This window comes from Cyprinus carpio, chromosome A13, assembly GCF_018340385.1.
Source record: "Cyprinus carpio isolate SPL01 chromosome A13, ASM1834038v1, whole genome shotgun sequence".
In the NCBI taxonomy this organism is placed as follows: Eukaryota; Metazoa; Chordata; class Actinopteri; order Cypriniformes; family Cyprinidae; genus Cyprinus; species Cyprinus carpio.
In genome coordinates this window covers 25253492-25277715 of record NC_056584.1, presented here as the reverse complement: position 1 = coordinate 25277715, position 24224 = coordinate 25253492, and the positions used below count along the sequence as shown (strand labels likewise).

Below are 24224 nucleotides of genomic sequence, written 5' to 3'. Positions count from 1 at the left end.
TGCACAGAATTTCCAAAAAAACACAAGTGAAGAAGAAAAAAAAGAAACAACAGATACTAACACATGTAATCTAACACGATCATCTGCCATGAAACAGCATCAAAACTGTAACTTTATGGAATAAAATGTCGACCGATGAAGAGGTAATAATTACTGTCAAGCTTTGGGGTGTTGATCTACTCCATCTATGTTTTGATTATCATTCTGAATCCAATTCATAGTCTTTTTTCAGCGTTTTGTTCAAAATGTTATTTCTTTATTTTTTTATGAAACTTACCCACATTAAAGTGTTTAAAAAAAGATTGCATGAAGCTAGAATAATATGTTTTTGTTTACAAACAGATACCCTGTTCTTTCTTTGGATGTTTTGTATGTTCAGATATTCATATAACAAAATGTAAACAAATTAAAACCTAAAAATGGACATAGAAGTATACTTAAAGTATAATGTAAAGTTCACTTAAAGAAAACTTATGAGTATACTTGCTGTATAAAACAACTTAACTAGTAGTTTACTGAGACTATACTTCAAAGTGTACAAAGTATTTAATTTGTAAACTGTCAGTATACCTATAAGTTCACTTATAAGTTCACTTTTAGTATAATTGCAGTACAAACTACAAACATAGAGGTAAACTAGTTGTGTACTCAAAGTTTGCTACTGTTATACTTAAAGTATACTTCAAAGTATACTTTTATACACTAGAAAGTGGGCCAATTTAGTCCCAAGGAGTATTGAAAGAGTACACTTACAAGTACACTACTAGAACACTGATATTTGTATACTTGCTACATAAAGTATACTTAAAAATATACTTGAACTTTACTTAAGTATACTTAATAAAATAAACTTGAAGTACACTACTTTTTGGTAAGGGTCAATATCTAAGGTAAAGACTAAAGAAAAACTGCATGTCATTCTAGCCTAAACTAGAATGTCCAGTTTGTCTGGTCTTCTGTGACTGTCTGTGTTGAACAGTTGAGAGGCAGTGTAAATTTATAAATCTGTTTCAGAATAAATATTCATACTTTTTGCAGAAGTAAAGATCAGATATGATCACATTTATACTTTGATACAGATAAAGTTAAGGGGGACAAAATAATGATTTGTTTTGTAAAACATTTCCCTTTGTCATATTTGCATAGAAGCCACTCCCTAGTACTCTCATTCAGTACATGCATAACTTCAAACATAACCTGTTTTACAGTGAATCTTTGACTGGGTTTGAAAGCTCCAAAATGGCACAATTTTGTTTTGATGCTGAAAATCCTTTAAACTGTCCGATCTGTCTGAATCTGCTTACGGACCCAGTGACTACATCTTGTGGCCACAGTTACTGTATGGACTGCATTGAGAGATCCTGGGATCAGGAGGTTTATAGAGGAGTTTACAGCTGCCCCAAATGCAGGACAAAATTCAACCAAAGACCAACTCTCAGCAGAAGCACAGTGCTAGCTGAAATTGTAGATGGAATGAACCAGGAGGATCCAGCTGGCCCTGAAGATGTGCAGTGCGATGTTTGCAAAGGAAGAAAACTAAAAGCCATCAAGTCTTGTCTGGTGTGTTTGGCTTCTTACTGCCAATCTCACATTCAGCCTCATTATGAGTCTGAAGCTTTTAGAAAGCACAAGCTGGTAAACGCTTCCTCAAATCTACAGCAGCAGATCTGCCCTCAACATCATAAAGCACTGGAGATTTTCTGTCAGGATGACCAGAAGTGTATATGTGTCGTTTGTTTGGGGGATCAGCACAGTGGACATAAAGCAGTCTCAGCTGCAGATGAAATGGATAAAAAACAGGTAAAACAGCGTATTTACAGTATGGGATGTTTTCAGGATGCATTATTTAACATGGGGAATTTTTCATAAGAATGTGGGGTTACTCTTGCTATGGAAATTAAAGAGAACTTCTCTCTTAAATTTCTTCTATAGTAGCGATCCTCAAATCTGGCCCACCAGATCCACTTTCTTTAGAGTTTAGTTCTAACCCTAATCAAACACACCTGAGCGTGCTCATAAATGTCTTCAGGATCATCACAGGTAGGTGAGTTTGATCAGAGTTGGAGCTAAACTCTGCAGTGCACTGGCCCTCCAGGGCAAGATTTGAGGAAACCTATTCTAGAGTCAATAGTGTCAGGTTTGTGGTTGAGGGATAAGATGAGGACTCAGATGGAGAGCTCTATCTATGGGGTTTTTATTTGATAAAATATAATAGTTTTGTAAAATTTAATTGTTTTAAAGCATACCCTGTAAGGGTAATCACACAGTCCACCAACAGAGATCCTGAAATTATAATAGGTTTATGTTGTATAATGGTAATAATAATTAAAACACACACACACACACACACACACACACACACACACACACACACATATATATATGAGATTATGACAGTATTTATAAGATACTGAGATGAAGAAAGAATAGATAGATGAAACTGTAGGTACACTACACGAAATTGTTTCCGTTGTACTGATTTTATTTAAATATTTTACAATTTGATTAAGAGCAGGAATCTTGTTGATTGTAAATCCATTCACAGGAGGAACTGAAAATAAAACAGAAAGATTTCATGCAGGAAGCTAAGGACAGAGAAAAGAGGGTTCAAACGCTGAAGAAAGCTGTAGAGTCTCATAAGGTAAGTGTGATTGACAGCTGGGTTTGAGTAGCCCTCTTTGAAACACCATTTGGGCAGCTATTTCAGTCATCCATGTACGCTGTCCTATCTCTTTGCATGGGGAAACATCAAATTCTCCAATTCGGTTGTTAAGTGATGACATTAGAAGCGCTGTTTCCGGGTCCAAGCCTCAACTCGCTTCACTTGAGAATACTACCTCAGCAGCCGTTTATGAGCACTGTTTATTTATATTAAACATTTAAGCTAAACGTTTTCAAACTTACGGTGTACACTACAGTCTCCATGCTCACAGCGTCCAAAACACAAATAATTTTTATATTTATTTATATTTATATTTTCATTGCCTGGCTATCTGGGATTTCGGTATGGAGTTAAAGGTTAGGATTATATATATATATTTTTGGTAGTATTATATCGCATTGTGAGTGTATATTAGCACCTTTTGTTGTTTTCTTGTGGTATCTGATGTTTTCTTGTAGGTATTTTGTAGTGCGGAAGGGGTGACCCGTGACGTCAGTCTTAACAAGCGAATACTGTTCACCAAGCTTATGATTAAATTTCATGTGTTTTTGTTCTGTGACTTAATGTATGATTGGTGAATGAAGATGATGAATATTATGTTTAAATTGGATCTTTTATTAAGAAGGCAGGACTTATTCCCCCATTAATATGAGTGCATTTTTGTATATCTAAAGTCTTTGTATATGTAAATTCTTTGTTGCAAATTGGACTATTTTGAAAATTCAGGAAAAAAAAAAAATACAAATACAGGGGTGTGTTTTTGGGCTGCTTTTGTCTCGTACCATAGCCACAAAAGACTGTAGACATAGGTGCAAAATATGTTTTATCAGGGGGTGCTGTATGGGCGGTTGGGGTTATGCCAGGCAGTGTTGTAGTGGGGGCTTTTAAAGTCTGCATAAAATCAAAATTGACACTATTAACCTTGTTAGAGGACATTGCTAGTCTTGAGGTGAACAATTAATCCATGCAAATTAATCCAAAGGGGAAAAAAAAAATTGTCTTGGTAATCAAAATCTGAAAATCTGCTCTGGAATCACATTCCTTCTCTGATGTTGTCAGTTTGACGGTGTGGGCAGAATATCCTTACCCACTCGCCTCCAACCATTAGTTTGCTGCGAGTGAGAGAAGCTGAGAGGTGTGCTAAAACCCTGTCCTCTAATCAATATTCCATTTATTTTTTTGATGTGTGTGAGAGAAGCTGAGAGGTGTGTCATATGATTTTAAGGTGTTCCTTTCTCTTTGGAGTGTCACAAGCTGTTAGTGCATAGATAAGATCCCTAAAGTTGCAAAGACTAAAGTCTCAAACCCAAAGAAATATTCTTTATAAAAGTGAAGACTTGTCAACGCCCTACTAAAACACCTCATTTAAACACACCCCACATGTCTACTTCACTGTGTGGGAAGATTTGCATAATGCTGCACAAATGTTCACGCAAAGAAAGAAGGCGTAAATTCTAATCTCGCTGTAGTATTGTTGCTGTATTTTTGGAAATAGATGTTTTTTGTGTTTTGGTATTAGTATACTTCTTTTAAACTAAAAATAGGAAAGTATGCTTTTAGTTTACTTTTTATGTACTTTTTAGAAATGGGCTTTATGTACTTCTCAGAAATATACTTAAATATGGGCTTTATGTACTTCTCAGAAATATTTTTAAATAGTATAATTGTACTTTTGCTTTTATTAAGTATGCTTTATGAATATTAAATTGAAGTATACTACTTTTTGGTAAGGGGCCGCTGCCGTTGCGTCGTGGAGACACTCTGTGTTTTGTTGTGAAAGTGAAACTACTTTGTTTGGCCTTCCAAAAGAGTGCACAACTAGAAATCAGTGGTTAAGTTGTATTAACAACACTGTTCCAGAACAGTTCAAACCAAATATTTGTGTGTGTGCAACGCATTTAATGGAGGACTGTTTCCTGAACAACTGTCAATGTTATCTGACTTTATCAAGATGAATTTGTTCTGACACAGTTTAATTTTGAGTTCTTGTCATATTTGATTACCATTTTCTAAATTATAGCAAATAAGCTGTGATAATGTGAGAAATATTGAAGGTGTCTGAATAAATTTTGGATTGTGTGAAGACTATGCAGTGCTATTTTACATTTGATTATTCAGTTTCTGTACCTGGACACCTTCAAACTTAAAAAAAACTTAAACATTGTGTAAATATCACATATAAATAAATAGAACGAAAATGCAAATTAAACAATTTCAAACAGGGCCTACTGGTACAACCTACACTGGGGCCTCGCAAACCCAGCTACGGCCCTGTATGTATGTATGTATATACACACACACACACACACACACACACACACACACACACAGAGTGGGTATAGAAAATAATCGCCCCCTTTAAAATAATCATTTTTCTTTTTCTTTTTTTTTTGCTTTGCAGCCTGTCAGAATATAAAAAACAGAATCACTGAGTGAATCACCCAAATGTGTCAGTATTTTGTTAAGCCACCACTTGCTTTAATTAATTTTATTCTGTTGGGATATGTCTCCACATATATTACCAGTTTCCCTTTCGGGATTAATAAAGTCTTCTCACTCACTCACTCACTCACTCATGCCCTTAATGCTCCCTAAATCCACACTATTTGAATACCGCTCCAGAGCAGTATTCGAGGCTTAGTGTATCCCATCATGCATGTTCTGGAAATAAATCGTGTGACTTTTTGCCAAGATCTCGCGAGAGATCACGGAAACCCTTTCAATGAATGTTAAATATTAACAATAATTAGATATTACATATAATTTGGTAGTAAAACAAAGAGTAGCATGTTTTATTGGGGCAAATGAGTGGGGTGATATTTATTTTGTACAACATTTGCAACTGCTTTTTATCACTTAATTAGAAGCAGCACAAAATTAAATTGTCATCTGTTATAGGGACTACTGAACAGACATTTAGAAGTTTATTGTAAAATGCAAAGTATTTAAAATAAAAATAAAGCTCTGAAAACACTTGCATTTTTACATCACACACTTGTGGTCTTCATGCTCACTTGAACACTTGAAATACAGGAAATCCGTCATATAAGTAGTCAAGTCGTCAAGTGCAAAAACCGGTCAAGGTGTTTCTCTGAGTCCACACTTTCGTGACGTTATACCGCTTTGACTGTTGGGTAGAAGTCTGCTGCGGAGCTCGCCTCAGTGCAGGCTTGGCAGAAGTGAGCATTGAGGGTGCAAAGGAGGTGCTCGAGAGCACCTTTTTGGAAGCTACAATGACGAATGGGACACCCTAGTGCACGTGGTGGCCATTGTAAGTCTGCAAGACCACAAGTGCAAATGAAGTGTGCCATTTGAGGCAGGGCCATTGAGAAACGGCTGATGTTATGTTCTTGAGTATAGACCAATGATCTATAATAGAGAACTGGATTGCTCATGACGTCATAAAAGTGAAGCCTCCGCGCCGCCATATTGGTATTCCCTAGTATTCTTATACACTCTATAGAGTGGGGGAACTATGACGTCACTCTGTAGGTAGATCGGCTGTTAGCATGACACTGGTTCCCTTGACAAAAAGCCTATAGGATTTTACCATAGGCTTTTGGATTATCGCAAAAAATAAGCTCTGTGTTCAACCATAGTTCATAAAACTTACACGTTTTGTCCATCAAGATAATCTTCCCAAGATAATATAGCGTTGATAAATTTTGAAGTCTAAATAAAAGCGCCAGAACTTAAAAGCTAAGCTTATGCTATAAACGAACTACAGCACCACGGTCGTTCGCCTTCGACGTCACCACCACTACGCTTCCCACAACTTTTTCAAACTTATTTTTAACGTGTTCAGTGAAAAGGATTTACTCTGTAAATGAATTTTAATCCATGCTACATGAACCTTTTCATATAAACTGGAATAAATACAAAACTAGATCCAAACAAAAACTGAAATGAGACAATAGTAATATAGTATAGTGAATAAATGAAAAAATCATAACTAAAGGACATATGAAAGCATGCATTTCTGTACGTTTCAAAATAAGGTGCATTAAAAGTCAATAAATCCTTGATTTATATGAATATTTTAATTTAAAGGTGCAGTGTGTAAACTTTAGCGTCATCTAGTGGTAAAGTTGCGAATTTCAACCAACAGCTCAGTCCCCCGCTCACCCCTCCCTTTAAAGAAGCTACTGCGGCCGCCACAGGTATAGACAGCAGAGAGCAATGAGATTTCTTTACAAAAGTAAATTAAGGAATTATATTTACTTAATTATTCAATAAATCAATGTTATTGCAAATATTAATGTACTTGTTTATCATTGTGTCAGTGTTTTATTCGCAAGAACAACAAAGTGAAAAAACGCGCTCTTTAGAGCAGATTGTCTGTTTAGGGCTACTGTACAAACATGGTGGCGACTTCCATGTAAGGGGACCCACGGTGCATGTAGATATAAATTGCTCAATCTAAGGTAATAAAAACATAACAGTTCATTAAGTAAGGACTTTAAGTTTATACACCTCTGAAAACATAGTTATGTATGTTATATTGCATTTCTGTCAATAGATCCTCCTAAATATTACACACTGCACCTTTAAACAGGGTCTCCACAAACTATTGAATAAAATTCTAGTGCATTTAATCTATTAGATAACAGCAGAGTGAGCGAGTTTTTGGATATGGTAAGATTAAACTTATTTTAGTGAATAAAGTACCATGTTTCAGTTTTGTTAGAGTGGGTAAGTTAGACAAAATGTTATTTTTTCCTTGCTTCTAGAAAATCCTTAATCTATATGCTCCGTAACAGCTTCATGTGGCCATAAACATTTAAATTAAATGTGACTTTAAGGTCTGTCACTTTCACCGTGTCTAAGCAATTAAATGTGGTTTTTACATGGAATAATAGTAATATGAGTTTATCTTACAAACCCAGTCTCTGCATCAGTAGTAAAGCGATAAAACAAGCATCTTCCATCTGAAGACCTGTGTTGCATTTCAGGGCAAACCCCCCCCCCCCCCCAAAAAACATTGTCGACCAACAATCTAAAATGCAGGGAACTATTAATCGTTTTTTCTACAATTAATTGTATTACAAATTATACTACGACTGGAAAATACTGTAAATTGATAAACTGTTCGGCGTGATGACGTTTAATGTCTCCGCTAGCGCCTGTAGTCCCATTTAGCAACTTGTTAGCAACCCTCATTTTAAGAAATATAACAGTTTTAAAAAATCACTGAGTGGGGTGTAACTGGTGTGTTTTATATCGTAGAATAAAATGTGAAAGTATCTTGAGCCTGTGTGAACCACTGACCTTATTTTTGGGATTTAACCAAAATCTCATTCAAAAAAAACCATAGACTCTGGGACGATGGAACCGGAAGTGCTAAAATGCTAACTTGCTTCTGGGTTTTTGCCTACAAAGTGACATCATAGTTCAACCACTCTGTTGAATTAAAAGGAAATCGTACGATTTTACTGAGAAAATATCACCTAACAAGTCAGCGTTTTTAAATCTGAAGCATCCCTGTACATTCTTACAACGCAAACATCCTATGCATGTAAAATAACAATCACAGTCCCGGACAGTGAGTGACATTACATATTCAGATAAAATCAAATTTTCACAAGGTATTGTAAAAAAAAAAAAAACAAGCAAACAAATCTTGCTAGCTAGCCTTACTGAAGCAGTCAGGGGAATCTTTCTTCCTCCACCTAAGCTCCGCCCATAAAAAAGTCACAATGTTTACTAACTGGATACATAACATAAGCTGTTTCTCAGTGTTTCTCAGTGTTCATTTGGACTTGTGAAACCAACCAGCCAGCGTCAATGGCTACCACCAGATGGCACCAATCTGCCTCCATTCACTGGATTTTAAGTAGTTTTGCGGTATATTTGACATAAATACTGCATAAATGGAATATATATATGAAGCATCAGACATATATATGAAGCATTCTTAATTGGAAGAAAAAAATACCCTCAAAGTGTTCAGTCTCTTTTGACCATGATAAGTATATGAGTGTGACCCTGAAATGAGGAGCAGCAGAGAGTTAATAATAAATTACATTTGCAGTTTCCATATGGTATGCCTTCAGAACACTTGGAATATATGGCATGATTTCCATGAGATTATTTTATAGCATGTTTACAAAAACCTGGTGAAAGTCACCTTCTCTGCCATTAAATTGACAAACACAAGAAGGATATTTTTATTTCTTTTTAGCATTCTGAAAAAAGAAGGTAATAAAGCTTTAGAATAGAGTCCCTCGAATCCTGCTCTGCAGAGTTTAGCACCAACCCTAATCAAAGAACTGATCAACCAAATCAAGGTCTTCACAGTCACTAAAAAGTTACAGGTAGCGGTAGTTTGATCAGTTGGAGCAGTGCAGTGGCCCTCCAGGACCATATTTCAGGAAACCTTTTGTAGTGTGTCAATGTAATCTTAAACTCACTAACAAATTAACAGTTAGACATTAAAATAATAATAAAGGCATGATAGCACGTTTGGGGAACTAGTGTTTAACATCAACTTGCAAATACATACTTAAAGCAAAGCACAACAACAACATTATAAATATTCATTTGTCTACAAACTCAAATCCAAAAAAGTTGGGACACTGTACAAATTGTGAATAAAAACAATGCAATGATGTGGAAGTTTCAAATTTCAATATTTTATTCAGAATACAACATAGATGACATATCAAATGTTTAAACTGAGAAAAGGTATAATTTTAAGGGAAAAATAAGTTGATTTTAAAATTCATGGCATCAACACATCTCAAAAAACTTGGGATAAGGCCATGTTTACCACTGTGTGGCATCCCCTCTTCTTTTTATAACAGTCTGCAAACGTCTGGGGACTGAGGAGACAAGTTGCTCAAGTTTAGGAATAGGAATGTTGTCCCATTCTTGTCTAATACAGGCTTCTAATTGCTCAACTGTCTTAGGTCTTCTTTGTCGCATCTTCCTCTTTATGATGTGCCAAATGTTTTCTATGAGTGAAAGATCTGGACTGCAGGCTGGCCATTTCAGTACCCGGATCCTTCTTCTATGCAGCCATGATGTTGTAATTGATGCAGTATGTGATCTGGCATTGTCATGTTGGAAAATGCAAGGTCTTCCTTGAAAGAGACGACGTCTGGCTGGGAGCATATGTTGTTCTAGAACTTGGATATACCTTTCAGCATTGATGGTGCCTTTCCAGATGTGTAAGCTGCCCATGCCACACGGACTCATGCAATGCCATACCATCAGAGATGCAGGCTTCTGAACTGAGCGCTAATAACAACTTGGGTTGTCCTTGTCCTCTTTAGTCCGGATGACATGGCGTCCCAGTTTTCCAAAAAGAACTTCAAATTTTTGATTCGTCTGGCCACAGAATAGTTTTCCACTTTGCCACAGTCCATTTTAAATGAGCCTTGGCCCAGAGAAAACGCCTGCGCTTCTGGATCATGTTTAGATATGGCTTCTTTTTTTGACCTATAGAGTTTTAGCCGGCAACGACGAATGGCACGGTGGATTGTGTTCACCGACAATGTTTTCTGTAAGTATTCCTGAGCCCATGTTGTGATTTCCATTACAGTAGCATTCCTGGATGTGATGCAGTGTCGTCTAAGGGCCCGAAGATCACGGGCATCCGGTATGCTTTTCTGGCCTTGACCCTTACACACAGAGATTGTTCCAGATTCTCTGAATCTTTGGATGATTTTATGCGCTGTAGATGATGATAACTTCAAACTCTTTGCAATTTTTCTCTGAGAAACTCCTTTCTGATATTGCTCCACTATTTTTCGCCGCAGCATTGGGGGGAATTGGTGATCCTCTGCCCATCTTGACTTCTGAGAGACACTGCCACTCTGAGAGGCTCTTGTTGCCAGTTGACCTAATAAGTTGCAAATTGGTCCTCCAGCTGTTTCTTATATGTGCATTTAACTTTTCCGGCCTCTTATTGCTAGCTGTACCAACTTTTTTTGGAATGTGTAGCTCTCATGAAATCCAAAATGAGCCAATATTTGGCATTACATTTCAAAATGTCTCACTTTCAACATTTGATATGTTATCTACAGTCTATTGCGAATAAAATATACGTTTATGAGATTTGTAAATTATTCCATTCCTTTTTTACTCACAATCTGTACAGTGTCCCAACTTTTTTGGAATCGGGTTTGTATATCTCTACTTGAAAATCAAAGATATTATTAACTTTTATTATTATTATTATTTAAATTTTCATAAATATTCTCAGCTTTTAGGACTAGATTCAGTTATGTAAAAGGCATGTAAGATGTAAGAGCCTTGGAAGAGCAGTTATGGGATTGACTTTCCTACAGCTAAACTCAGTGAACATTTCACCATTTCACAGGTATAACCGACTGTGATACATAACTGTTTTCAGGATTGTATGTCATGTTTTCATCAAAAGAATAGCTTAAATATTTTAATGTCCATCAAGATGCAACCAGATGGTGTCAATACAGAATCAACCAATAGTGGTCAACAAGGCCATGCTAGCCATGCTAATTTAAGTGATTTTTGTTTGTCCTGACGTTGTTCCACACAGGCAGCGGTGCAGCACAGTGAGAGGATCTTTGATGAGCTCATCAGCTCCATTCAGAAAAGACAAGCTGAGATGAGAGAGAAGATCAGTGCTCAAGAGAAGGAAGTACAAGAAGTTGAGAATCATATACAGACACTGGAGCAGGAGATCAGAACTCTGCAGAAGGATAACGATACATTGGAGCCACTTTTGCATACAGAGGATCACATTCATTTCTTCCAGGTTATAGAAAGCAATTCAGAGAAAATATATTTACGAAATTATGCCAAAGTTTTTTTTTTTTTTTTTTTGATTGTTGTTTTAGATGCCTTTTTTTAATTATAGAATTACCCTTCCTGTTCGGAATTCCTTTCATACACAATCTTACTAAAGGATTTTAATAATCTCCTGACAACTGAGAATGTAAACAAATCTCTCTCAGAATTGAAAGGCCAACTGGATAAAATATGTGAAGAGCACATGGGAAGAAAGTCAGGTGAATCAACATTAACCATTCAGCTTTTTATAAGTGTGTACCAATTGACCAAGAATTACAATTTCTATGTGTTGTCTCAACATTTAAAAATGGAACAGTTTGAGGTAGAGTGCCCATTAGCAACTAATTTCACCACAACGTTGGCAGAGACTGTCCTGTAGTATTTTGAGAAATTACAGTGCTCAATATACATGGCATATTGATCTAGTTTTCTCTTGAATTTCTCTAGAACATTTGTTTTCTCTAGAGTGACCATACAGATTATAGCCTGAAAAATAATGTTAAAGGGGTCATATGATGCTGCTAAAAAGAACATTATTTTGTGTATTTGGTGTAATGCAATATGTTTATGTGGTTTAAGGTTCAAAAAACACATTTTTTTCCAATCTATGTACATTATTGTTGCTCCTCTATGCCCCGCCTTTCTGAAACGTGTACATTTTTGCAAAGCTCATCGTTCTGAAAAGCGAGGTGTGCTCTGATTGGCCAGCTGTCCAGTGCGTTCTGATTGGCCGAATACCTCAAGCGTGTGATTGAAATATTATGCACCTTAACATACTGTGATGCTGTGTGTCCCGGCGTGATGAGACAAAAACAATAAAATCCATTAAAAACTAGGCATTTGTTGCAGTGGGGACTTAATTATGGATTATAATGACTTATATTTTCTTTTTACGTGTTGCGTTGCGTATCGCGCCACGTAAACATAAAACCATTTGTCTGCATTTGTTATTAGAGAAACGACAAACAACACGCTCTACTCTACACTGCTCAAAGCTCGCGTTTGAATCATCAGTGGCAAATTTTTTAAATATGAAAACATACTTACAGGTTGGATTGTACAGCCAGCATTGTAGGTTCAGGAAACATTCCTCTGTTAAATGCGTTGCACACACACAAATATTTGGTTTTAACTGTTCTGGAACAGTGTTGTAAATACAACTTAAGCACTGATTTCTACTTGTGCCCTCTTTTGGGGCCAAACAAAGTAGTTTCGCTTTCAAAAGGAAACTCAGAGCGTCTCCACGATGCGGCAGCCGTGGCAGCAACAATACTATAGCTAGAATCAAAGTTACACCTTTCTTTGCGTGAACATTTGGGCGGCGTTATGCAAATCTTCCCACATCATGTCATAGACATGTGGGGGCGTGTTTAAACGAGGCATTTTAGGAGGGCGTGGATGAGTCTTTTAAAAAAAATATCTCTTTGGGTTTGAGACTTTAGGCTTTGCAACTTTAGGGATCTTATCTGTTCAAACAGCTTATAGCACTCCAAAGAGAAAGGAAAACTTGAAATCGTATCATATGACCCCTTTAAATACCCTTGTTTCTATTGTAATTTTGATTTGAGCATAGGAAACACAGGGTAATGTTGTTTTCAGATCTTACTCCTGATTTGAAATATAGTAGCTTTTAGTCTTTCTCCATTCACACAAACAGGAGCTGTATTTCAGTGACTAGCATCTGTATCAGTATCTGCCCAAGTCCCAGGGGCATAACGAATATGGCTGCTGAGTGAAAATACTCCTTAAAGACACATTGTTGAGGGTCACTGGCTGATTTGGAAAATGATGGCATTAATGTGTCTGTTATAAAGACTTATTATAAAGACTGTGTTCATCTCAGCTGTTCCTCAAATGGGTTTCACTTTATTTTGATGGTCCCTTTAACACATTCTATTGACTATAAGTAACTTTGCACCTACATGCTACTAATATCTACTAACTCTCTTTAGCATATTAGTAAAGTATTCGTAGACTGGTAGGGTTAGGATTAGAATAAGTTGACATTTACTTTCAAAGTTACTTATAGTAAGTAGAATGTCTTTTGGGAGACAATGACAATAAAGAGTTAGCAGATATTAACCAAAAAGTCTACTAATACGCTGATGAGAGTTAGTAGACATGTAGGTGCAACATTACTTATTGTCAACAAAATGTTCAATAAGTGTTACCCTCAAAGGTTTTATAACAGTATCTATCTCAGTGATATTTATTATTCTGTGAATTCTTGTATAATGTATATGATTATTTTGTATCTAAATTCATAGTTGGTGATATTTTGAAGTCAAAAATAGTTTCCGTTTCGAGAAGAAGAGCAACTGTCAGGGAAGTTGGTAAGATTTTCTTTCTTTTTTTTTTTTTTTAAATCAGAAAATACAAGCACACACACATTTAGAAATTCCATCAATCAGTTTTTAAATTCTGTTATTTATTCTGTTTAACTCTGTTACTTATTTTATACTACCATTTACAGAGGGCCATCCATTGTATATAACAACTCGGTCATCGGGTAAGCGTATACATTTCAAACCACAGAACAGTTTTGATTATGAATATATGTTCTGCCTTGGAATTTGTGTGTGTGTGTGTGTGTGTGTGCATTTTACATTTTGCTATGTTGTTGCTGAAGTGTACTAAGTGGTCATTTGGTGGTTGCTTTGTAAACTCTGTTACTCATTCAGTTTAACTCTGTTACTCATTTTATACTTCCATCTTTAGAGCACCATCAGTCAGATATAAGAGCTCGGCCATCGGGTAAGCATATGCACTTTGAAACACTGAACAATTTGGTTTATGAATATATGCTCTTTTTTTTTTTTTTTACATTTTGTTATGTTTTTTACATTTTGTTATGTTATGATACTTCCATTTTCAGAGCGCCATCAGTCGGATATAAGAACTCGGTCTTTGGGTAAGCGCATGCATTTTGAACCACTGAACAAATTTAATTATGAATATATGCTCTGCCTTGGAATTTGTGAATTTTTTTTTTGTTTTTTTTTTTGTTTTGTTTTGTTTGTTTGTTTTTTTTATGCTCTGCCTTGGAATATAATTTTTGTGTGTGTGTTTTTTGTTTTTTTTACATTTTGTTATGTTGTTGCTGAAGTGTTATCAGACTCTGTTACTCATTTTATACTTCCATCTTCAGAGCGCCATCAATCGGATATAAGACCTCGGTCATCGGGTAAGCATTTGCATTTCGAACGACTGAACAGTTTTGATTATGAATATATGCTTTGCCTTGTAATGTGTGAGGTTTTTTTTTTGTTTGTTTGTTTTGTTTTTGTTTGTTTTTTTTTTATTTACATTTTGCTATATTGTTGCTGAAGTGTAATCAGTGGTTATTTGGTGGTTGCTTATTTGTCCACAGTAAGTCAAAACAACCTACTTTGAAGATTCTATGATCATAAGAGGACAAAAGCTGTAAAAGAAAATGTATACAAAAGTGTATACATTTTTATTCATTTAACAGTGTGTAAGGGAAGAAAAAAACAAAACAAAAGAGATGCATACTAAACATAATTTTAGACTTTAATTCATGTTTGCACTCTTTACCCACTGAAACATGCTTGTTTAACTTTTAAAATGAAGAAATCTCCCCTGATTTCAGCTTTCTGTAAAAGAGGGAAAGCAGTATGGCCCAGGACGTAAGTGTATTCAGATATCATACTTGCACATTTGTATTTATTATTTGATTTAGCGTCTACTAAAGTATTTTATTCCTATGTTGAAAATAAAAGCTAAATATAGTATGGCATATAGCTGTGTGTATATCAGCTGTTTTACAGCAGCTTAGAGCCATTTGACAGATTTAAGAAAGTATATTCATTGTTTTTAAACAACAATTATCATAAAGTGCTCCTGTAGCTCAAGTGGTAGAGCAGTGCGTTACCAAGCGCAAAGTTGGTGGTTTGGTTTTCGGTTTACAGGTGATAGGTGATAATTGATAGCCTGAATGCACTGTAAGTCGCTTTGGATAAAAGCGTCTGCTAAATGCATAAATTTAATTTAATTTAATTTAAATGCACATTTCTTCTGATTAAATAACTATTTCTTATTATTATTTCTTATTTTCTATGTTAAAGCTATGATCGGATGTACGATGATTACTGGCACATATCTGATGATGATGATCTCTATGGATAGATGGAGATGTTTCCACTTATCTCCTGATGATACTTTAAAGCATCTGGAACTCATCAGTTCCAAAGTACAGTGAAAGGTCAGAGTATTACAGCACAAAAAAAAAAAATAAAAATATTGGACATGATCTGCATTCAAGTTAGGCTAATGAACTGTACTGCTTGGTTGAAGAATTGTGTATGATTATTAATTATTAATTAACATGATTAAAATACCTTTAATTGTTTATTCAGAATTGCTCCTGTTTTATTAAAGCAGTTTGCGTGTTATAGTGAACATGTCTTGGATAAATCACATTCAATAATAATGAACAAAAGTATCCAAATGCATAAGAATGTGTCAGCACACACTGAGAACACATTAGTGAACGTATTTAGTGATCAGATCAAAATATTTTAGACATCATTTACTGCTTTGTTTAGTGCTGATCAAATATGATATAAATTAAAGAACAATAGCACAGTGTATTCATCAATTTAGACAAAGTGATCCATTTGGTGTGTTTTGGCATGTTCTTCATGGTGGGAGGAAACGAGATGTCTATAACACTTGTAGGTATTTTTAGCATCTTAAATGGGACAGCCACTTTATTGCAATAACCAGATTACTGATCAAATTTAAACCTGTGCTACTTGCTCCTGTGGAACACAAGAGAAGATATTTTAATTAATGTTGGACCTCACTAACTGTTTTTTTTTTTTTATTAACAAAAAACACTGTGAAACACCTTTTGTCTTTGTGTTCCATGGAAGAAAGAAATGTATACAATATTGGGGTGAGTTAATTAAGACATATTTTACATTTTTGGGTGAACTTTGCCTTTATTGATGTGATGTCCTGCAAAACCTTGCCTTTTAGTTTTAATTTGAAAGGTCTTTTTGTCTGAATTTGAATGTCAGCTAAACATGCATAATAATTTTTACAATATTCAATATTAATATAAGATGTTCTTTGTGCAGATGAAGTTATTTGATATTGTTTAAATAATGTTCTTACAAAACACAAAAAAAACAAATAAAAAAACTAAATTTCAGAAAAACAAACAAACACGGGGGGTCGGTCAAACATTTATTTGGCCTAATCGTACAACATCTTATTAACACCTGGAAATGTTAGCAAAATAAAGAGTCAGAAAATGTATGTACAGAGACTTAACAGAACAAAAATATATATTTAATAAAAGCAGTGGTTTAATTCCTCTTTGTCACAAACTTTGAAATGTATACCTGGATCTGATTAAAACTGTAAAACATCATTAAAAACAGACTAAGACTAAAACCTGTTCACTTGCCCAGATCTTCTGACACCCTACAGTTTTTAGGGCTAAAAAAAATTGGAATGTAGAGCTATTTAAACACTTTAAAAAGAGATTTATTTATTTATTTTTTTGTAGATTTACATTGTCCCATATCCATCTCTTAAGTGGACAATTTGTCATTTCACTCATCAGCCCTGAACAATCAAGGATCGAATGAAGTTTAAAGAGAAAAATGACTGAAAAGACTGTGAACAGGGAGCCATGCTCTTCCATCCGCTGCTCTTCCTCTGAGGCGGAAATTCCTTCAGTCTTTCCAATCCATAAACAGAGCAATTCCCGGCCCATTTCCCCCCCCCAAAAAAACAAAAAAAACGCTCTTGGCATGCGGCAGCACGGAGCTCACTGACACCGGACCGGACAAACCGTGAACTAGAGACTGTTATCAGCAATGGTGGTAAAAGAACTCGGTTTCTCTGTAATATTGCTGTAACTTTAAGATTGTGGCTCAAGTCTCATATATTTATCTATATATATTTATATATTTCAATCTCAAAAAGAAAAAAGGATAAAGATAAACAGTCTAAGTTGCCACAGTGAAGTGAGGTCACTCTGCAGCCGGCTCCGGGTCCGAGGCTGTGCTGGGTGTGGTCTCTTCAGCAGGGGCTGGGGTATCGTCAGATTTTGTGGTCTCCTCTGTGGGCGCAGCTTCTGTTTCCTGGGCGGGCTCTTCTGCTTTAGGCTCTGCCTCTGCCTCTGCTTTGGACTCCGCCTCTGCTTTGGGCTCCGCCTCTGCTTTGGGCTCCGCCTCTGCCTCAGGTGCCGGTGTCTCATTGGTTTCTGCCGCAGCAGGCTCCTCCTCTTTGGTTTCCGTAGCAGCCTGGCTGGTCTCCTCGGGTTTGTCTTCGGCGGTGGGTGTGGCCGCAGGCTCCGCGGGCTCTGCTGCCTCCTCGCTTCCCTTCTTGTTCTTCTTCAGGGAAATGCCCTTGAATTTGAAGGAGTTCTTCAGTGAGAATTTCTTCTTCTTCTTGGTTTCCTTTGCAGCTTCGCCGTCGGATTTGGCGGCGTCGCCTTCGGTAGCAGGAGCGGCTTCGATGCCATCTCCCGCCTCCTCCTTGGCGGCCTCCTCCTTGGCAACCTCTGTGGTTCCATTTCCGTCTGCTGCCACGGCTTCTCCATCTGGCTTGGTGGATGCGTCACCGTTGGTTTTCACATGGCCATTTTCCTGAAGAGAAAAGCAGAATGAGAGAAGATAAGCCAAATGCATGTTGGCACACGACAGTCAGTAGAAAAGCAAAGGGGTTATGCTTGTTTTACAGTCATAGTAAATATTAAATGCTTGCTTTTATAGTTTGATCCAAAACCAAGTACTTTTAATTCCTTTAATTTATATGTACCTCTATATTTATTCATAAATAAATATTGAAATCACTAGTTTAAAAACAATCTCAGTATTATGTAAAAGTAAATCTCACAATACAGCAATATTAGCTGAGACTTGTTATAGCACTTGTTTATCATTGCTCTTTTGTTGATTTTGATTGCTTCCGTTGTCCTCATATGAAGTCGCTTTGGATAAAAGCGTCTGTTAAATGACTAAATGTAAATGTATTAGAAGAATTGCGATTTAAAGATCAGTCTGCTCATCACTGTAGTGCCTAAACCTTAAAATAGCCAATATATATAAATTAATGCTTAATACAGGGCATTTAGAAAACAGTGTATTTTATATGCAGACAGTACTCTGAGGATTGTTATATTTAATTACATTAAAGACAGAAGCAAAACCCAGAAACCCAAAAGCAGAAGTGCACAGTAATTACACACTACGTCCACTAGAGGCGATATTGATCTACTAAATATAATCCACTGCTTAGAAAGCCAGCCACTACCAGAGAGAACAAAGAAAAGGGAGACAGCAACCCTAGAACGTTGTTTAGAACAACACCTCCCTCCACCTCTCTTATTCTATTTTTTTCTTTTTGCATTTCAGAAAATCAGACAACTAGTCATTCAGATGATGTATCAACCGGGCACTGTAGCCTTGAGTTACGGTAACTTGCTCTGTTCAAGTATTGGGTTGTTTAAATCACATGCATAAAGATATGCAAAATAATGCATTGAGTTGATTAATAAAGAAAAGAGCTCTCTTATTGCATATGGAGGGGGAAGGGCGCATATGCATTAAGGGGGATGGGTGGAATGATTATTAATGAAGTACCAAAGGAATGGTCCATGCATTCACACACGCAGACACTCACGCATGCATTGCATTGTTTGCAGATCAGCCGAAGCACTCTGCTTTATTTGCATGCAGCTCTGCAACCTTTTGTTCTCAATTTGCGTTACTACCAGTTTCAGCGCCAACACACGACCACAGAGTGCTTGATAACTAACTAAACTAACTAACTAACTAAAATGTGTTTGGAAAAGACATATTTTAAAAAAGAGATAACACAGAGAGAGAGAGATGTTTAAAACAGATTTTCCAATTTAAACCCTCAAAATTAGAAAAAGGTTCAACGCAAAATCATCCTTTAGAACTGATGATATAGTAGCCATAACCAATTTGATATTCACAAATCTGAACACAAATCCAAAGATTAATTTGTAAAAAGTGAATTATTAGATAAACAGAATTATTAAAAGGCATATATATATAATATATATTGATAAGATCCCATTCAGATATATCAAAACACTGGTAGTTCAATCATAAAAGTGCTTGTAGATCCTCACCTGACCATTGGCTTTATCAGCCACGGCTTGTCCGTCCACTGTGGCTTCACCTTTAGTCAACTGAGCACCCATCCCTCCTTTGTGTCTCCTTCAAAGAGTTAAAAATGAAAATAAAGGCAGAAAAAACCCTGAGGGTCCTTAAATTCAAACCCACACTGTAGAGACGGTGAGCGAGCGTTTAGATTCCTGGCGTGTTTTTTAATCTGCTGTGGTCAGCAGACACAAATAAAGGCTGCTTTCTGGTAGTAAATCCACACGGCTCTGCGGGGAGAGCAAACTAAGAGTTTCACAGCTACAAGTGTGAGTGTTTGCCTGCGTGACTCCACCCAGCAGCTGCGCCGCCCAATCTGCACAAGAGGGCTGGCGTTTTTTATATGCCCCATTCAACCACACCACTACACACACTCCAGCAGATTACTGGATCTGCAGCTTTACGCCTCTGGATGGATGGACTACTAATATTAAGGAGTTTATTAGGGATTTTGATTATTTGAAAAGTAAACTTTCACATCCTCTTCATATGTCTTAATATCTGATGAAAGGTATTAAATGATGTGAACATAGGAGTGAATTTTGAATAATAATGTAATTACTTTGGTTAAGGATTTCATTTTTGTCATGTCTGCAGTAATGTCTAACATGAAGAACTGGAAGGAATTTTCCAGGTGTTTCTTCATTTTTACTTTCTCTAGCTAAAACATTTCAGACTAAACGTTTAAATTCAGGTTTACTTGAATACCCATACATATTTTATTGGGGGAAAAATCATGTTAAAATGTATCAAATATGATACATCAGACTTTCAGGGAAAGTTTATTTGTTCATCTCTTAATCATCATTGTATTGAATTGCATTATATGTTTTATAACTACAGAAACTAAGCATTTAAATATATTATTGAGAACTACAGATAACTGATATGTGTTATGTAAGTATAAAGATCTCATTGAATTTCTAGTCAAAATGCTTTAAACTAAACATGGTTTCTTGAAACTTTTGTTGTAACAATTAATGAATTTCTAAGTTTTTCACTATCATTTCTCATACCTTTAGTCTTTTGTGAACTGATGCCTTTAATTAAGCCAGCTCTGTGATGGCATCATCACACAGGAAGTGACATCATTTTGGAGGGAAAACATCAGCACAAGCATTAGTGAGTATTAGCAATGAATTTACAGGATTTTGTGATGTTTTGTTAGCTGGTTGGTGTTAGTTGGTTTGTAAAAGCACTCCATCCTGTAAAATTAAAGTAAAATTGGTTTGTAAATGTCAGCATTTCAAAAGATAGTTAAACTCTCAGTCCCTGACTGAGCAATGGCTAATGTTAGCTGTCTGTTTTCTTGCCGTTGTGTAAATAGTCAAGCTGTAATTAAACTGCCTGAGCTGGACCACAGCATATTTCTGAATGTCTGCTCTACAGTTTTATAGAAATATAAAATACAGTATTACAGGAATGAGCCATTTTTTATTTTTCACAGAACCTTAGTACAAGAAAAAGGTCTTTCAGTATAATTTTAAATACATCCATCTTTAGCTTGAGGAACACATATCTTTTTGCTGTGAAATCTTTACATGTTTTTATAAAGTAAACATAAGAATAACTTTTATATTGTTAGTAAGATGTCCAGATGAACATTTACTAGACTGAAGAAACCATAAATATATTTTTTTTTTTAGAAAAATCATGTTAAAATGTGAGTATCAAATATGATCCACCAGGCTTTTGAGGAATGTTTATTTGTTCATGTCTCATTAATCAGTGTATTGCATTGCATTATATGTTTAGAAATTACCGCGCTTTGATCATAAAACTAAGCATTTTAATATATAATCTTACTAAGAAATATTATTGGGAGATATAGAGAGACAACTAATATTTCTATGCATTTTTAAGTGCTACTGTTATAAAGATCTCTGATTTATATTAAAAGCTATCAGAATGTCATCTTATTTTTTTGGCCATATGAATATATAAGTGTCTCTGAAGTGGTTTACTTCCTTGAGTTTGAGCTTCATATTATCACTTTATCATATATGAGCCATAAAAGCCTGATGTATAAAATAATACTCAAGAAAAAACATTTTTTTTTCTAAAGGTTCAATAAATTATTACAAAATAAATAAATAAATGTATTTGTATGTCACGCTTTACAGGGTTAAAACCCTGTATTTGAATGTGTACAGTAAGTGATTTATTGTATGTTTTTAGGTTTGTTTGTTTTTTGCCCGAGAGAGACAAAGTTCTTTCTGTGCTAATCAATACTGTATCACAGACGCTGTTGATAGAGCTTAACTTTTCCTGAACCCAGAACATTCCTGTAGCAGCGGAAGTGCTGGAATGCCACATGGTTTTAATGCCCCACCCAGCGCTGTAAGGATGACATGCAGTGCCCCGACCCCCGCCTCTGGTATGTCAGGAATGTGTTTGCCCCCCAAAGATCCCTGCTGTCATTCAGCACACTATGATCTTCACACAGAGAAATGAGCCCAAGGGCTGCTGGGTAATTCACCCCCATGGCCTGGTGGGTGGAGGTCGCCGTGATTTTGCCAAGTAAGACATGTTCCTGGATCAACATCTTTTGATGATCCTGGATCAACATTATTGTCCAAAAATATAGACTTAACCCAATCCCTACCCCTAAACCCAACCCTACCCATAATTTATTCCTAAAATCAGTGGGGAATGATAGCTGATTAACAAGGGTGTAGAAGTACCTAATCATGATTGTAAGCCTAAAACAGATATTTCCTGAAAAGTTACATCTCAATTCTGATTGGTTGAATGGAATGTTGTTCCAGGATCAACAAGGGTGTTGATCCAGGAACATGTTGTACTTGGTGAAATCACACTCACCAGTGGGTGGACTGGGAAACTGGGGGGATGTAGGTGAAACAAAATCCTCTAGAAAGGATTTTGCGTGTTCCTCAGAAGAGATGAAGAAGGAAATGATTCCTTGCTAAATTACAGAGAAATTTTATAGAAAAAAATGACATGAATTTACACAGAAAATATTGTGAACCCAAAATATGACTTGCGTTTATGCAGCTTAATAACATCTACTTAGTGTTGAGAAGTTTGATCCATCCAGTCACAGTGAGATAATAAGGAAGAACTAGGTCAGATATGCTACGTGCAAAAGTTTGGGGTTGGCATTTTTAATGTTTGGTCGCTTTTGCTCACCAATGGTGCATTTTTTATTTATCTTTTTATTTATATATATTTTTATTATATATATTTTTATTATATATATATATATATATATATTTATTTATTTATTTATTTATTTATTTATTTATTACCAAAAATACAGAAAAATGGCAAAATTGTGAAATATTATTACAATTTAAATTCGTTTTTAATTTTTTTTTTTTTTTTTTGTCTGACTAAGAATATAGTCAGAGGCAGTCCTTTTATGGACTTAGAACTTTTTTTTTTTTTTTTTTTTTTTTTTAGGTTTTGTGTGTGTTCCAGTCAGACATTTTTTTTTATTTTGGCCTGAACTAGTTATGTAACTAAATGTATTTTTAAATTATTTAATTTTAAACAGTGCTAATATAAACGGATTCTTACCACTCATTCATGACTAAGTGAAGTGGTTGTGTGTGTGTGGACTGTTCTTTAGAATAGGAGGGGGAGGGTAGGAACCTTTGAAGGGAAAAACGGAGTGTGTCGATATGTGTGTGTAAGAGAGGGAGAAACAGCTGTAGTATAGATGTGAGAGCTGCAGTGTTAGTGGGTCGTAAGAGAGGGAGAAACAGCTGTAGTGTATGTTTTGGTGGTGTATTGTTGGTCGCACACACATGCACACACACACACACTCTCTCTCTCACACACACACACACACACACACACACACACACACACACACACACACACACACACAGACACACACTCCACTTATATTGTTTAAAGGAATAGTTCACCCAAAAATGAAAATTTGCTAAAAATCTATTCACCCAGGACTTATAAACTGTGGATGAGTTCGTTTCTTCATCAGATCAGATTTTTGGGGAAATTCAGCAATAGATCTCACCAGCTGATTAAAACATCACAATAATCCACAATTAGTCCACAACTCCAGTCCAAACAGTTAATCCACAATTGAATCCAAAAGCTCCAGTCCATTTGTTATATATATTGAAGTGAAAATATATATATATATATATATATATATATATATATATATATATATAAACCCGATTCCAAAAAAGTTGGGACACTGTACAAATTGTGAGTAAAAAAGGAATGGAATATTTTTACAAATCTCATAAACTTTGTATTTTATTCACAATAGAATATAGATCACATATCAAATGTTGAAAGTGAGACATTTTGAAATGTCATGCCAAATATTGGCTCATTTTGGATTTCATGAGAGCTACACATTCCAAAAAAAAGTTTGGGACATGTAGAAATAAGAGGCCGGAAAAGTTAAATGTACATATAAGGAACAGCTGGAGGACCAATTTGCAACTTATTAGGTCAATTGACAACATGATTGGGTATAAAAAGAGCCTCTCAGAGTGGCAGTGTCTCGCAGAAGTCAAGATGGTCAGAGGATCACCAATTCCCCCAATGCTGCGGTAAAAATAGTGGAGCAATATCAGAAAGGAGTTTCTGGAACAATCTCTGTGCGTAAGGGTCAAGGC

The 24224-nt window shown here is 35.8% G+C and overlaps 2 protein-coding genes across 4 annotated transcripts; one reads left to right on the top strand and one right to left on the bottom strand.

The window, feature by feature from the left end:
* The first annotated feature begins 872 nt into the window (after positions 1-872).
* LOC109089850 (tripartite motif-containing protein 29-like) lies at positions 873-17191 on the top strand. Of its 3 annotated transcripts, XM_042769487.1 has the most exons (11): positions 876-1800; positions 2546-2641; positions 11184-11402; positions 11505-11655; positions 13705-13770; positions 13911-13946; positions 14156-14191; positions 14313-14348; positions 14586-14621; positions 15048-15084; positions 15523-17191. In XM_042769487.1, the coding sequence occupies exons 1-11, from the start codon at positions 1177-1179 to the stop codon at positions 15581-15583; spliced, it is 1398 nt and encodes a 465-aa protein (XP_042625421.1). In that variant the 5' UTR covers positions 876-1176; the 3' UTR covers positions 15584-17191. The 3 variants fall into 3 exon arrangements, 2 of the variants coding, with proteins under 2 accessions (XP_042625420.1, XP_042625421.1); XR_006161560.1 differs by having other exon boundaries at positions 873-1800; positions 14586-15084; XM_042769486.1 differs by lacking the exon at positions 15523-17191 and having other exon boundaries at positions 873-1800; positions 14586-15343.
* On the bottom strand, positions 16636-19883 carry LOC122147288 (MARCKS-related protein 1-A-like). Its single transcript, XM_042769488.1, has 2 exons — positions 19575-19883; positions 16636-18060 (listed from the first exon to the last, which is right to left on the bottom strand). The coding sequence occupies exons 1-2, from the start codon at positions 19644-19646 to the stop codon at positions 17443-17445; spliced, it is 690 nt and encodes a 229-aa protein (XP_042625422.1). The 5' UTR covers positions 19647-19883; the 3' UTR covers positions 16636-17442.
* Between the last annotated feature and the right edge of the window lie 4341 nt (positions 19884-24224).

What these genes read in the sequence shown, in the direction of transcription:
- LOC109089850 (XM_042769486.1), top strand. Translation starts at nt 1,177, where the DNA reads ATGCATAACTTCAAACATAACCTGTTTTACAGTGAATCTTTGACTGGG. An exon ending in ATCACATTCATTTCTTCCAG is followed by an intron (nt 11,403 to 11,504) that starts GTTATAGAAAGC and finishes TTTTAATTATAG; the next exon opens with AATTACCCTTCCTGTTCGGA. An exon ending in TATAAGAGCTCGGCCATCGG is followed by an intron (nt 14,192 to 14,312) that starts GTAAGCATATGC and finishes TTCCATTTTCAG; the next exon opens with AGCGCCATCAGTCGGATATA.
- LOC122147288 (XM_042769488.1), bottom strand. Translation starts at nt 19,646, where the DNA reads ATGGGTGCTCAGTTGACTAAAGGTGAAGCCACAGTGGACGGACAAGCC. An exon ending in CTGATAAAGCCAATGGTCAG is followed by an intron (nt 18,061 to 19,574) that starts GTGAGGATCTAC and finishes TTTTCTCTTCAG; the next exon opens with GAAAATGGCCATGTGAAAAC.